The 13,885-nt window shown below is 39.0% G+C and overlaps 1 protein-coding gene across 1 annotated transcript in view; it reads right to left on the reverse strand.

The window, feature by feature from the left end:
- The window catches only part of LOC118369131 (MAM domain-containing glycosylphosphatidylinositol anchor protein 1), a 377,353-nt gene that overhangs the window by 57,549 nt on the left and 305,919 nt on the right, over window positions 1–13,885 (reverse strand). The window contains exons 13-16 of the mRNA XM_052497083.1: window positions 7,877–8,060; window positions 6,443–6,466; window positions 2,000–2,152; window positions 874–1,035 (exon numbers count right to left, since the gene is read on the reverse strand). Of these exons, the coding sequence (XP_052353043.1) occupies window positions 874–1,035; window positions 2,000–2,152; window positions 6,443–6,466; window positions 7,877–8,060 (523 nt within the window). The remainder of the gene's footprint in view (window positions 1–873; window positions 1,036–1,999; window positions 2,153–6,442; window positions 6,467–7,876; window positions 8,061–13,885) is intronic.

Below are 13,885 nucleotides of genomic sequence, written 5' to 3' on the forward strand. Positions count from 1 at the left end.
TATAAGGGCATACTGGAAATTAGCTCTCTGGATGCAATTCCTATGGCTTCCACATGGTGTAAGCAGTCTATGTTCAAGGTTTCAGGCTTGTAATTTCAAAAACGAATAAGAAATATCAGTTTTAGTACAGGAACACAGTCTTGGAAATTCGTGTTTGCGTGCCATTAAGACAGAACACACCTGCTAAAATTGGTTTCCTATTGAACATACTTCTTTCCATAAGAGATAGTATAGTTTACATTTAGGGTATCTGATGAGTAAAGAGAAACATATTTTGACTTGTTGAAATAAAGTTTTGGGGTAGATTTTAGGATTCCTTTCTCTGTCTGTCTACAAGTGGATTACTCAAATCGATGGCGCCAAATAAACAGACTTTTTGGGATATAAAGAGGGATTTTATTTAACAAAATGACACTACATGTTATAGCTGGGAGCCTTTGGATTACAAATCAAAGGAACATTTTAAAAAAGTGAATATTTAATCGCTATTTGTGAATTTATGAAACCTGTGCCGGTGGAAAAATATTTTGATGTGGGGCACAGTCCTCAATCGCATGGCATGCTTTCGCTGTAATATCTACTGTAAATCAGCAGTTAGATTAACAATAATGTCAGCTTTCAACCGATATAAGACACTTACATGTACCTAAATGTTTAATATCCATCATTTGTATGATTATTTATTGAATTGCGCGCACTCCAGTATCACCGCTTGCGGGACGCCTAGCCCTAAAAAGTTTTAAGGCCCTGCAAAACAAGCATCCTGTCCAGGGGGTGTACTTGTACATCAAGCTGCCTCATGCTACAGAAACATTCTAGCTTAGACAAGGCTACTAACTTTTACTTCTGAACCGGTGTGGCTTATGTACTCACCGGTTTGCTTGCCCTTCATGTGGTAGAAGAAAGAGATGCAGTAAGGGAGACGACCAGAGCCCTTGGGGCCCCTGGCAGCAGTCACGTTGTAGAGGGGGGACAAGAGACGGGCAGTGTCCCCCGGTACCCGGGGACTAGAGGCCTCAATGTACATGTAGCAACCTAGATGGGTGGTAGAGGGGGGGACAGAGGATTTGGTACCCTTTTATATGTGGGTTTATCTGTAAATCATTGTGAATTCTGCATGCCACAAATAGGTATGACAGTTGTAAGTGCTATGAAATAATGTGTACCTACTTTAGTATATTCTCATCGGCCCTGTGTCAAAAGTTTCAAAAATATGTTGAGTAGGTTTTAGGTCCTTTTTGGATCATTACTACTCAAAAGACCTGGGCCCATATACCAAAGTGTCTAATAGTAGGAGTGCTGATCAGTATTACCTTTTAAGCCATAAACAATAAAAGGGGGGACCTGATCCTAGATCAGAAATGCTGCAGGAGTAAAACTTGAAAATGAGAATAAAGGTTGCTTATCATTATCCATTCTGAAGATTCCCCACAACAAAATCCCCTCCGAGGCTTTACATTAAGGTTGAACACTAACAGTTTTGTAGCTTCAATGAGGCTTAAAGACTTGTGTAAGTTCCTCAAGAGCCTATGCAAATCCCAATGTTGGAGTAACTAACACTTTATTACTATATAAAGAGGTCATTGCATTTTGGATGACTGTCATGGGGCTCATGTAATCAGCAATGCTAATATTATATTAGCATGTGTAATATGGATAAACATTTTGTATTTGTAGTGTACAAACTTTATATGATGAACAGGAATGACATAAGGCCATGCCTCACTTCTTCTGATATGCTACTGCTACAATATATTATTAAAAATGTTTTACCCCTTCCATCACAAAAAGGTTTCGTGTCTGAACATTTACACAGGCAGCTCAGTATATGCGTATTTTGAGAAAAGATATGCATCATATCACAGGAGTTCCTTGAAGAACCTGTTAAGAGGAGTTTCTAGAGAAACCTTTGTGACCTGGGAAGGATCCCCCTTTGTGGCAATTTTTAGAACCTCAAAAAGTTATTCCAGGCTCCTTTACATTTAAGAGTGTAACCTACCTTCTTTGGTGCCACTCCTGTCCATCTCTGGGCCAGTATTAGATGAACGCTTGGGGTTCTGTGTCAGGTGGTTCTGTCTTGTCCAGTCAAAATTGTCGCCACGGTCCTGGGAGAAACCGCAGATGTGTTTGTCCTCAAAGCCACAAACATGGTCTGTCAGAAAGAGAAATGTGAAGAAAGAAGGTGTTATAGAAAGAGTGATTCAGAGATAATGAGCAATAACATTGAGACGAAAAAGAGGGAAGAGTCTGCTAAATGACTTAAATGTAAATGTAAATGTGGAAGAGTGAGGGATCACAGAGAGAGGAAGAAACAAAAGAGGAGAGAGTGAGGGATCACAGAGAGAGGAAGAGGGAAGAGTGAGGGATCATAGAGAGAAGAAGTGAGAGAAGAAGTGAGAAAAAAGAGGGACACATTATCAAGACAGTATGAAAGAAAAAAATGAGAGATATAGTAAGGAAAGCCATAGCGGGAGAGAAAAACAACTTAGGAGAGACAGTTTGAAAATAAAAAATGACCAGTTAATCACATGGGCAACCCCCCTTCAATCAGCATTTAGCATTTCAGCAATAATTCGCTGTCTGTTTCAACTCAATCACACAAACTAATGAAAAACAATCCTCCAACCATCCACATAGTTGCTACTAACAACAACTATCACATCAATTTCAACCCATTACATGAATCCATTGTGTTGTGGAAAACTACTGTCATGACTGTCTGTGAGGATCACAATGGGTCAAATCAGCTTGGCAACGGCTGACAGTAACCAGACCCTCTCCCACCCGCAAAGGGGGGAGGAGGGAACTGCCGGGTTGAAAGCTCACACTTGGTTGTAAATTAAGCAGGAGAGGACTCTCCAACTTTAGTATCAACAAAAGGAATGTCTGTTCCCACCCAAACTCTAACATTCAAAAAGTGAATAATGTAATGATATTTCTAACATAACAATATGAATGTAATGTTGTTTTTCAATTTGTGATGTCCTTAAAAACTGTATGGATGAAATGCTGTAACTTGAAAAGTACAGTTGAAGTTGGATGTTTGCATACACTTAGGTTGGAGTCATTAAAACTCGTTTTTCAACCACTCCAAAAATGTGTTGTTAATAAACTATAGTTTTGGCAAGTCGGCTAGGACATCTACTTTGTGCATGACACAAGTCATTTTTCCAACAATTGTTTACAGACAGATTATTTCACTTATAATTCACAGTATCACAATTCCAGTGGGTCAGAAGTCAGAAGTACATAGAAGTACATACACTAAATTGACTGTGCCTTTAAACAGCTTGGGAAAATCCAGAAAAGGATGTAATGGCTTTAGAAGCTTCTGATAGGCTAATTGACATAATTTGAGTCAATTGGAGGTGTACCTGTGGATGTATTTCAAGGCCTACCTTCAAACTCTTTGCTCAACATCATGGAAAATCAAAAGAAATCAGGCAAGACATCAGAAAAAAATTGTAGTCCTCCACAAGTCTGGTTCATCCTTGTGAACAATTTCCAAACACCCTGAAGGTACCACGTTCATCTGTACAAACAATAGCACGCAAGTATAAACACCATGGGACCACACAGCCGTCATACCGCTCAGGAAGGAGAAGCATTCTGTCTCCTAGAGATGAACGTACTTTGGTGTGAAAAGTGCAAATCAATCCCAGAACAACAGCAAAGGACCTTGTGAAGATGCTGGAGGAAACAGGTACAAAATTATCTATATCCACAGTAAAATGAGTCCTATAACCTGAAAGGCCGCTCAGCAAGGAAGAAGCCACTACTCCAAAACCAACATAAAAAAAGCCAGACTATGATTTGCAGCTGCACATGGTGATAAAGAATGTACTTTTTGGAGAAATGTCCTCTGGTCTGATGAAACAAAAATAGAACTGTTTTGCCATAATGACCATCATTATGTTTGGAGGAAAAAGGGGGAAGCTTGCAAGCTGAAGATCCCCATCCCAACCGTGACACACGGGGGTGGTAGCATCATGTTGTGGGGGTGCTTTGCTGCAGTTGGGACTGGTGCACTTCACAAAATAGATGGCATGATGAGGAAAGGAAAATTATGTGGATATATTGAAGCAACATCTCAAGACATCAATCTTGGTCGCAAATCGGTCTCCCAAATGGACAATGACCTCAAGCATACTTCCAAAGTTGTGGCAAAATGGCTTAAAGACAACAAAGTCAAAGTATTGGAGTGGCTATCACAAAGCCCTGACCTCAATCCCATAGAAAATGTGGGCGGAACTGAAAAAGTGTGTGCGAGCAAGGAGGCCTACAAACCTGACTCAGTTACACCAGCTCTGTCAGGAGGAATGGGCCAAAATTCACCAAACTTATTGTGGGAAGCTTGTGGAAGGCAACATGAAACGTTTGACCCAAGGTTAACAATTTAAAGGTAATGCTATCAAATACTAATTGAGTGCATGTAAACTTCTGACCCACTGGGAATGTGATGAAAGTAATAAAAGTTAAAATAAATAATTCTCTCCACTATTATTCTTACATTTCACATTCTTAAAAGGAAGTTGTGATCCTAACTGAACTAAGACAGGGACTTTTTACTTGGATTAAATGTCAGGAATTGTGAAAAACTGAGTTTAAATGTGTTTGGCTAAGGTGTATGTAAACTTCCAACTTCAACTGTATATCCTCTTCATCTGTCAAGTTTTCATCCAGCATGTTGTGCTTATAATAAGAACAATTATGAAAGTATATTTGTTAAGATTGGAATGTGATTTAAGTTTTCTAATAAGATAATTGTTTTTGATAATACTTTGTACAAGTAAGTAACCACGCCCAAAGTGAGGTCAGGGAGCTTGTCAGCATGACGGAAAGCCCCCTATGACCAGGAGTACATAAAGGATGTCACGGTTTTCATATGGTGAAGGAGAGTCGGACCAAACTGCAGCGTGTATATTGCGATCCATGTTTAATCAAACAACGTAAACACGAATAAACACAAACACTACAAAACAATAAACGAAACGAAACCCGAAAACAGCCTATACTTGTGTCAACTAACACAGCACAAGGACATCAAGACACTCAGGACAATCACCCACAATACAACCAAAGAATATGGCTGCCTAAATATGGTTCCCAATCAGAGACAACGATAAACACCTGCCTCTGATTGAGAACCACTTCAGACAGCCATAAAGCTACATACCACATACAAAAGCCCATGTCACACCCTGGCCTGACCAAATACATAAAGAAAAACACAAAATACTTCGACCAGGGCGTGACAAAGGATCAACCTTTAGACCAGGAAACGTGAAGCAAGAGCTACATGTTTGAAATGGTTGAAACTTTATCCTCAAAACGAGGTGAAGAAAAAAACTCACCATCCTTTAGACCAGAGACGAAGAGCTGCAGCTCATATCAACAGTGATCTGAATCCTGAACCCTGAATAATCAACATGAGGAGGAAGAGGCGACAAACTCCCCTCTCAGACAATCACTGGTACAGCTGATTATCTGTCCTGAGTCAAATATCTCAAACTCTTCAAACCATCCCATCCTGCTACGAGTCTCAAATCACCGTATGCTACACTCAGTGGAACCATCGGCACGGCTGGCTTATCTTCAAATGAGTAGCTTCAGGAGCCAATGGAAGAGTGAAGTCTGTGAACTATTCAGGACTACACGATGGACAAAGCCAACCATACGTAAATAAATTCAGGATTTCTTATTCCAAACGGGCTGCGGTTCATGTGCAAAGTATGTGATTAATGGGAGAAAAGTTCTAGAATGTATAGACAAATCGTCTCTCTCTCTCTCTTTCTCTCTCATTGGGTAAAATGCCATATTGTGTCAGTCCGCTAGAGACCTTTGCCTCATCTATTAATTGTGTACGTTATCCTGTTATTAATTAGTTAGCTAGTAAATAAATGATTCAACCAATTTGTGTCGTACTGAATTATGAGTAGGGCTGGGGTTTTTGCAGATGCATGAGGTAACATCTGTTTAGAATGATGATATGATAAGAGGTAATGATTAATAGGATGACTGTTTATCGATGTAATATATACCTTATAGAGTTTAATTTGGGAGATGGTAACTCTTTAAACAGCCTCTTCTGTGGTGCATCAAATTCCTAATGAGTTAATTGTTACATGATTAATTGAATCAGGTAACAATTAAACATAGTTAGGAGATTAAATAAATGACAGTCATCAGATTAATGAAAGTAAAGTCAAGATACTACAGTACACACACAACAACCAACCCACTCACTCAGACAAACACTAATTATGCCCTAAGTCAGCCTAAGTTAGCCCTAGTGCACTAATTGGGTTCCAATTGGGAAGAAGCCTGTATCTCTCTGTTCACCTTTCATGATGGTGTTATAATCAAAACATAATCTATTACAATTTGCGTTCCACTCGGCGAAGTTCATGCACTTCCTAATTCTTTTTTAGGGCACTCTTACCTGAAGGTCTTGGGTAATTGTAGGCTGTAAAAGAGGAAATACACATTGATTACCACAATACACTTTCATAAAATGTTGTAGTAGCCGGGGTTGAAGAGTTATGGATTACAAATAAGGGAGTACAAAAAAATGGTAACTCTAATTACCAGCAAAAATATTGTAATCAGAATACAGATACTTTTGAAAAAGCTATGTGACTGCTGTTGTAATCCAAAGATTATCCAGTTTGAAAAAACACTTGGAGTTAAAGATGACAGCTGTGATGTAGTCTACAGCGATACAGATATCACTTATTATTGATATCTACATAGCGCATTAATGTGAAATACATTTAGCTATTTGCACCTTTGTGGTTGTTGTGGATGGCTGTTCACAAATCTAAATGTGTATTTCAACCCAATAATGGTTGAATTCAACAAGTTGAACCTGACTATCAGTCATTGTTTTTGAAACCAGTGGACAGCCAGGGAAAAATGCACTCTTGCAACAGCTGAATAGTGCGGATCCAGGCCTTCATGGTTGAATTGTTGCAAAGAAACCACTACCAAAGGACTCCAATAATAATAAAAAGAGACTTGCTTGGGCCAATAAACACAAGCAATGGAGATTACGCCGGTGGAAATCTGGCCTTTGGTCTGATGAGTCCAAATGTGAGATTTTTGGCATAATCTATACTTCCATATTTCCAAGTCCTATTCTTGAAGATCAAAGGGTTTAACATTAATTGGAATTGCTGGAATTCTGATAGAGTTTGGTTTTCAATGTAAAGATATAATTTAATTGTATTATTACATGTAGTAGAAAGCAATGGGTTAGAAGAAGCCTACATAACCAAGCCATAAAGTGAAATGTAACATCCATATATGGCCAGCTATGTAAACTTTAATGTTGATTTCAACTGCAATAGATGTGGTTCAATTGATAACATTGATTTTTGTCTTCTTCAAATGCCTCTTAAGGGGAAAGTCATCTAAAAGTAACTGAATGTAATCAGATTACGTTACTGAGTTTGGGTAATCCAAAAAGTACGTTACTGATTACAATTTTCGACGGGTAACTTGTAACTGTAAGAGATTACATGTAGAAAGTAATCTACCCAACCCTGGTAGTAGCACACATTTTAAAATGTATTTAAATAATTGCTTAAATTAACATAACAAAAAGGGCCTACTTGGCCACAGGGTTGGGGTCAATTCCATTTCAATTCCAGTCTATTCAGGGAGTATAATGAAAGTCAAATTAAATGCTTTTGAAATAGGAATATTTGGAATTGGAATTTGGTTAACTTTCTGAATTGACTGTAATTAAAATGCAATTGAACCCAACCCTGCTTGGCCAGCTACGGATGAGTTATTATTATTATTGTCATTAGACACTAACTAAAGAGTGTCCATTTTGGCTCCAGGTGCAAGCCAGTCACCGTGCCCTACTCACAGTCTGAGTACTTGATGGTGCGACTGACATAGTCTCCTGTGCTATAGGTGGTGATGGGGGCCAGGCGGATTTCATAGGAGAGGGGGATCTTCAGGTCAGTCAGGATGTAGGACATGAGGCCTCCCTTCACCGGCTCCTTGTCGATCTGCTTGGAGAACAGGTTCATCTGATTCATCTTTTCATTCTGCTTCATCAGGAGTGAACAGAGAGTGGGATAGAAAGAGGGGGGGGGTGGTGAGAAATGGGACCCAACAGGTAATGGTGGGTTTAACTTGCCTAACTGATATATATAGTAAAGCTGTTTTTAAACCTACCTCCCAGTAACATTTAAATGAGTGGAATGGAATGACAAAAACACGTTCACATTACAAAGTGCATTATAACTTCTTATGGCTAGGGGGGCCTCAACAACATTCCGCTGAAATTCAAAATTATTTTTTAGAAATATGTCACTTTTACACATTAACAAGTGCAATACACCAAATGAAAGATACAATTATTTTTAATCTGCAAATTGTGTCCGGTTTCAAAAAGGCTTTACAGCGAAAGCACAACATATGATTATGTTTGGTCAGAGCCAAGTCACAAAAACACACACAGCCATTTTTTCCAGCCAAATATAGGAGTCACAAAAAGCAGAAATAGAGATAAAGTGTACCACTAAACTTTGATGACACTCATAGGACATCATGTTACACAATACATGTATGTTTTGTTTGATAAAGTGCATATTTATATCGAAAAATCTCAGTTTACATTGGCGCGTTACGTTCAGTAATGTTTTGCTTCCAAAACATCTGGTGATTTTGCAGAGAGCCACATGAATTTACAGAAATACTCATAATAAACATTGATAAAAGATACAAGTGTTATTCACAGAATTAAAGAGACTTCTCCTTAATGCAACCGCTGTGTCAGATTTCAAAAAAACTTTACGGAAAAAGCACACCATGCAATAATCTGAGGACGGCTCTCAGACGACAAATCAAGCCAAATAGATATCCGCCATGTTAGAGTCAACAGAAGTCAGAAATAGCATTATAAATATTTACTTACCATTGATGATCTTCATCAGAATGCACTCCCAGGAATCCCAGTTCCACAATAAATGTTTGATTTGTTTGATAAAGTTAATAATTTATGTCCAAATTCCTCCTTGTTGTCAGCCCAATAATCCATCTTCATGAGGCACGAGCACTGGGTCCAGACAAATTCCAAAGTTTGGTTACAGTCCGTAGAAACATGTCACACGATGTATAGAATCAATCTTTAGGATGTTTTTAACATACATTTTCAATAAATTCCCAACCGGAGAATTCCTTTGTCTGTAGAAAAGCAATGGAACGAGAGCTACCTCTCAGATGACCGCTATTCACGAGCTTGTGGCCCTCTGCCAGATCACTGACTCAACGAGCCCTTATGAGCCCCTGCTTTACAGTAGAAGCCTCAAACAATGATCTAAAGACTGTTGACATCTAGTAGAAGCCTTAGGAAGTGCAATTTGACCCCATAGACACTGAATATTCAAACCTCAGATTTCCCACTTCCTGGTTGGATTTTTCTCAGGTTTTTGCTTGCCATATGAGTTCTGTCTCACAGACATCATTGCAACAGTTTTAGAAACTTCAGAGTGTTTCTGGATGTATTTCTGCATGGTTCTCCCATCTACACAGAGGAACTCTGGAGCTCTGTCAGAGTGAACATCGGGTTCTTTTTCACCTCACTGACCAAGGCCCTTCTCCCCCGATTACTTAGTTTGGCCTGGCTCGAGGAAGAGTCTTGGTGGTTCCAAACTTTTTCCATTTAAGAATGATGGCGACATTGTGTCCTTGGGGACCTTCAATGATGCAGAACTGTTTGGTACCCTTTCACAGATCCATGCCTCAACACAATCCTGTCTCGGCACTCTACAGTAACTCTGACAGTGCAAGAAAACTCTGACGGTTGTCCGAAAATACACAATCCAGCGACTTCCAATTCCAACAACAATTAGAGGGGTTAAGAAAACACTGGTACTATTTGGTTATGTCCGCAGACTTATACCGTCATTCTCATTAATGGCTGCACCATTAAGTTATTTGATGGTAGGGGGTGGAAACGGGTACCTTTCAGCCCAGGTGGACCGGACCCCACACTGTCCTACTAGTGACTGACACAGTTGTGAAGGTGTCGGGAGGAAAGCCTGGATCCACGTGTCCCAGGTGATAGCTGCACCAACACCTACTGACTTGGGAGAGGCTAGAAGAGCAGGTTTTGATAGAGGAGGTGATAGAGGAATTCTAAATTCCTTTAATGTTTTAATTGCCAATACCAATTAGCACTCATTTCTAATTCATTTAATGAGTTGTAAGTTCATTAATTATGCATGAAGTAGATTGAGACCAGTCTTAAAAGCCAGGTTAAAGAGCGTTTAATTCCAGAGAGTACTAACCCATACACAGATTTCCACAGGTTATAAACTCAAAATGACATCATCAGTTTCCCACGATAGCCCCGTTGTTTTTTTGTTTAGGTCCGGAGATGCTTTCTACTCCCCTCATAAACCAGACATTACAACCTGTCTAAAAGATACAGATTTCTCTCAACAATGGAACAAAACCCAAACATTCTTATCTTGTCTGAAAAGCTTTTTCTCCCCCTTGACCTTCCCAAGAGGCACAGACAATCAAATTAGTTCTGCTTACATTTTCAGTAACAGCTTAACCAATAACCTTTACTTTTCATATCATAACATAATAGTATTAGAATAAATGGTTTCTAATCATTAACGAATACATAATTGATCATCTAAACTATATTTTCCTCTATCAATCCTCCCTTTGATCAAATATTATACATTCAATTCTACATCTAGTTTTATTTAATCATAAAAAATATAAGTATAAACAAATTTAACTAACCTTTTTATAGAGGTTTATCAGATTATCATATGAATAGACACACACGTAATCAACAAATTAACATTATTATTTTACATTTACATTTAAGTCATTTAGCAGACGCTATCCAACTCTCCAAATATCATTAATCAAATCTAACCTTAACTCCAACTGTTTTTAAACCTACATCAGAATCATAACTCTTCCTTCCGGATTTTCGTCACGACCTTCATTAAAAAACAGTTTAATCATGGAAACAAATTACAATCTAATTCCCCTTCATCTCAACACTAGCCTCATCAAACATAAATTCCCCACAAATGACAGATCCAGATTCGTCCACTTCCTCTGTAGATATGCCTTCAGGATATTCCATCCTTGAGGATGGAAAAGAAGTGTAGATCACACTGTAAAACGGCAATAATATGGGGCATAGAGACATTTTTAGTTGGGGTAGTGTTTGTGGTGGCTGCTATAATCCCTACCACTACAAGGGGAGAAAATCAGATAACACTTTATATTGAGTGGATAGCTCGATAAGAAGATACTCGTGTTCACTGGGAGAGGGTAACATCAAAAGTTGCTGAAGCTGTGAGTGTAACTAAGCATAAGGGCATGGTGATATGGGTGGCAGCCCATCTGTTGCAGGGGACGATCAGGAAGCATGCGACCCAGAGATATGTAGAACTGGACACTCTCTCAACCCCACTGCTCTCTCCTCCATATCAAAGACATACCACCCAGAGAACTGGGACCAAGACACGGAAACAGGAATTTATGGAGGGATTGCGGAAAAACTTTAGGCCCTAAAATCTGTCACACAGGGTTATCACAGGGAGGTGGGGTATGGGTATAGTGTGGGATGAGAGATGTGATCCAGATCTGAGTAATGGTAATTATTACCCGCCAGCTCCTACTGTAGCACAACATAAGGAGCCAATAGATAAGCTGGTCAAGAAAACGTTAGCAGAGGACTGGGAAAAAGGTATAGAATATCTCACAAACTCAATCATAGATCTAACGGTAAAGCAGGTGATGAAAATCACTGACTGGGTTAAAGTGGGACATCTCTTGTGATCCTGTAGCCCTTAATGGAAGACTGAGGAAAAGCATAATGGGGATATTTAGAGCCCTACTTTTTGTGGACCTTAGCAGAAAAGCTCAGCTGACTGTATTCTTGGTAATAAACACTTAAAACTTCTCTTGAGCTTTTGGTCTCAATTCCTTATTGCAAAGAGTTTGCAATAGCATTTTTCTTTTTAACAGTGGCCAGCAATTAGCCAAGGCCCCCTTCCCTTAGCAACCATGGCACTGTTTTTACACAAGGTGCTTGCAAGAGCTGCCAAAGATAACAGTGACGGATATACAATTGTCTGGCCAATGCAAGTAGCAATGCACCGACCTCCAAGTTAGAAAAAGGATTCAAACTTTATCTCCAGTTACCTTTTCAACTATGAAGGTAAGTATAGCCAAGTTGCCTATCAGACCAGACAAGGATGTTTACTCAAAGCTGTAACGTAGTTTAAGACATGCTTTTTACAGTAGCTAGCTAACATTATGATTGCTAATTATTTTTATTCCAAACAGTTTTAAACAGGGACAAGGTGACAGGAAAGGTCAGCACAAGGGATTGCTGCTACAGGTGCATGAGGAAAAATGAGAAACCACACAGTTTGAGTGTAGGGTGAAAAGTGAAACCGTTCTCAATGTCGTAATTGTTCAGGTGTCTCGGAAAATTGCAAGATTATGTTATAATGCTATTATTGAATCAAATGTTTGTTTTATGCAACATAATAAGGGGTTGTTAGAAAGCACATCTGTGAGTGTTCTACTGAGGATGGGCCTGCGGGAGATAACACTGACAGGAGATTTATGCTGTCTTTTGGGTGATAAAACCTAAAGAGACCACATTCCAGAGAATGAGTTAATGTTTCTGTTCTATATGGTACAAGGGAGAGATGACCCCATTGCCAGACCCTGGTCTGTACAATGAAAGAGATAACTGTTGACACAGCAGATACTGCTGTGAATTATAAGTATCTTTCATACAAATCTTAACCCTGTGACACATTCTATACATCTGTTGTTCGTCATGTAATTTGAAAGGGGTGTGTCTTGGCTATAAAATACCTTTGTACTTTTGTCTCGGAGCTCTCAACGAATCATCTGAGCGTGATTCGTCGACCAGCCATCATTATCGTAGAGTACTCAATCGATTCACTTTTTATGTGTGCGTTGTATTGACCTGCTCCTTCATTAATAAATGATTAAATATTTAGTTCAAGTATAACTCTGACTTGTGTGATAAGTTTGTCTCTCCTCATTTGATAGTAAAGAAATTAACCACCACAGCAGACTTGCACATTTTCTGTCTGGCGCTTGCATTCCCTTCGTTGTTGTTTTATGTATGCGTTCCAATACAATTATGTGCCTTATTTTCTGTGTATCGTGTGGTTGTTTCTACTGTAGCATACAGTATCTATGTATGTATGTACACTACAGTTCAAAAGTTTGGGGTCACTTCGAAATGTCCTTGTTTTTGAAAGAAAAGCACATTTTTTGTCCATTAAAATAACATCAAATTGATCAGAAATACAGTGTAGACATTGTTAGTTTTGCAAATGACTATTGTCGCTGGAAATGGCTTATTTTTAATGGAATATCTACATAGGTGCCCATTATCAGCAAAAACACTCCTGTGTTCCAATGGCACGTTGTGTTAGCTAATCCAAGTGTATCATTTTAAAAGGCTAATTGATCATTAGAAAACCCTTTTGCAATTGTGTTAAAACAACTGAAAACTGTTGTTCTGATTAAAGAAAATAAAAATGGTCTTCTTTAGGCTAGTTGAGTATCTGGAGCGTCAGCATTTGTGGGTTCGATTACAGGCTCAAAATGGCCAGAAACAAAGACCTTTCTTCTGAAACTCGTCATTTTTTTCTTGTTCTGAGAAATGAAGGATATTCTATGCGAGAAATTACCAAGAATCTGAAGATCTGGCTCTAACCAGAATAGAAAGAGGAGTGGGAGGCCCCGGTGCACAACTGAGCAAGGGGACAAGAACATTAGTGTGTCCACTTTGAGAAACTGATGCCTCACAAATCCTCAAACACCAGCAAAGCACCAGTCT

The sequence above is a fragment of the Oncorhynchus keta genome, chromosome 35, assembly GCF_023373465.1.
Source record: "Oncorhynchus keta strain PuntledgeMale-10-30-2019 chromosome 35, Oket_V2, whole genome shotgun sequence".
Taxonomy (NCBI): Eukaryota; Metazoa; Chordata; class Actinopteri; order Salmoniformes; family Salmonidae; genus Oncorhynchus; species Oncorhynchus keta.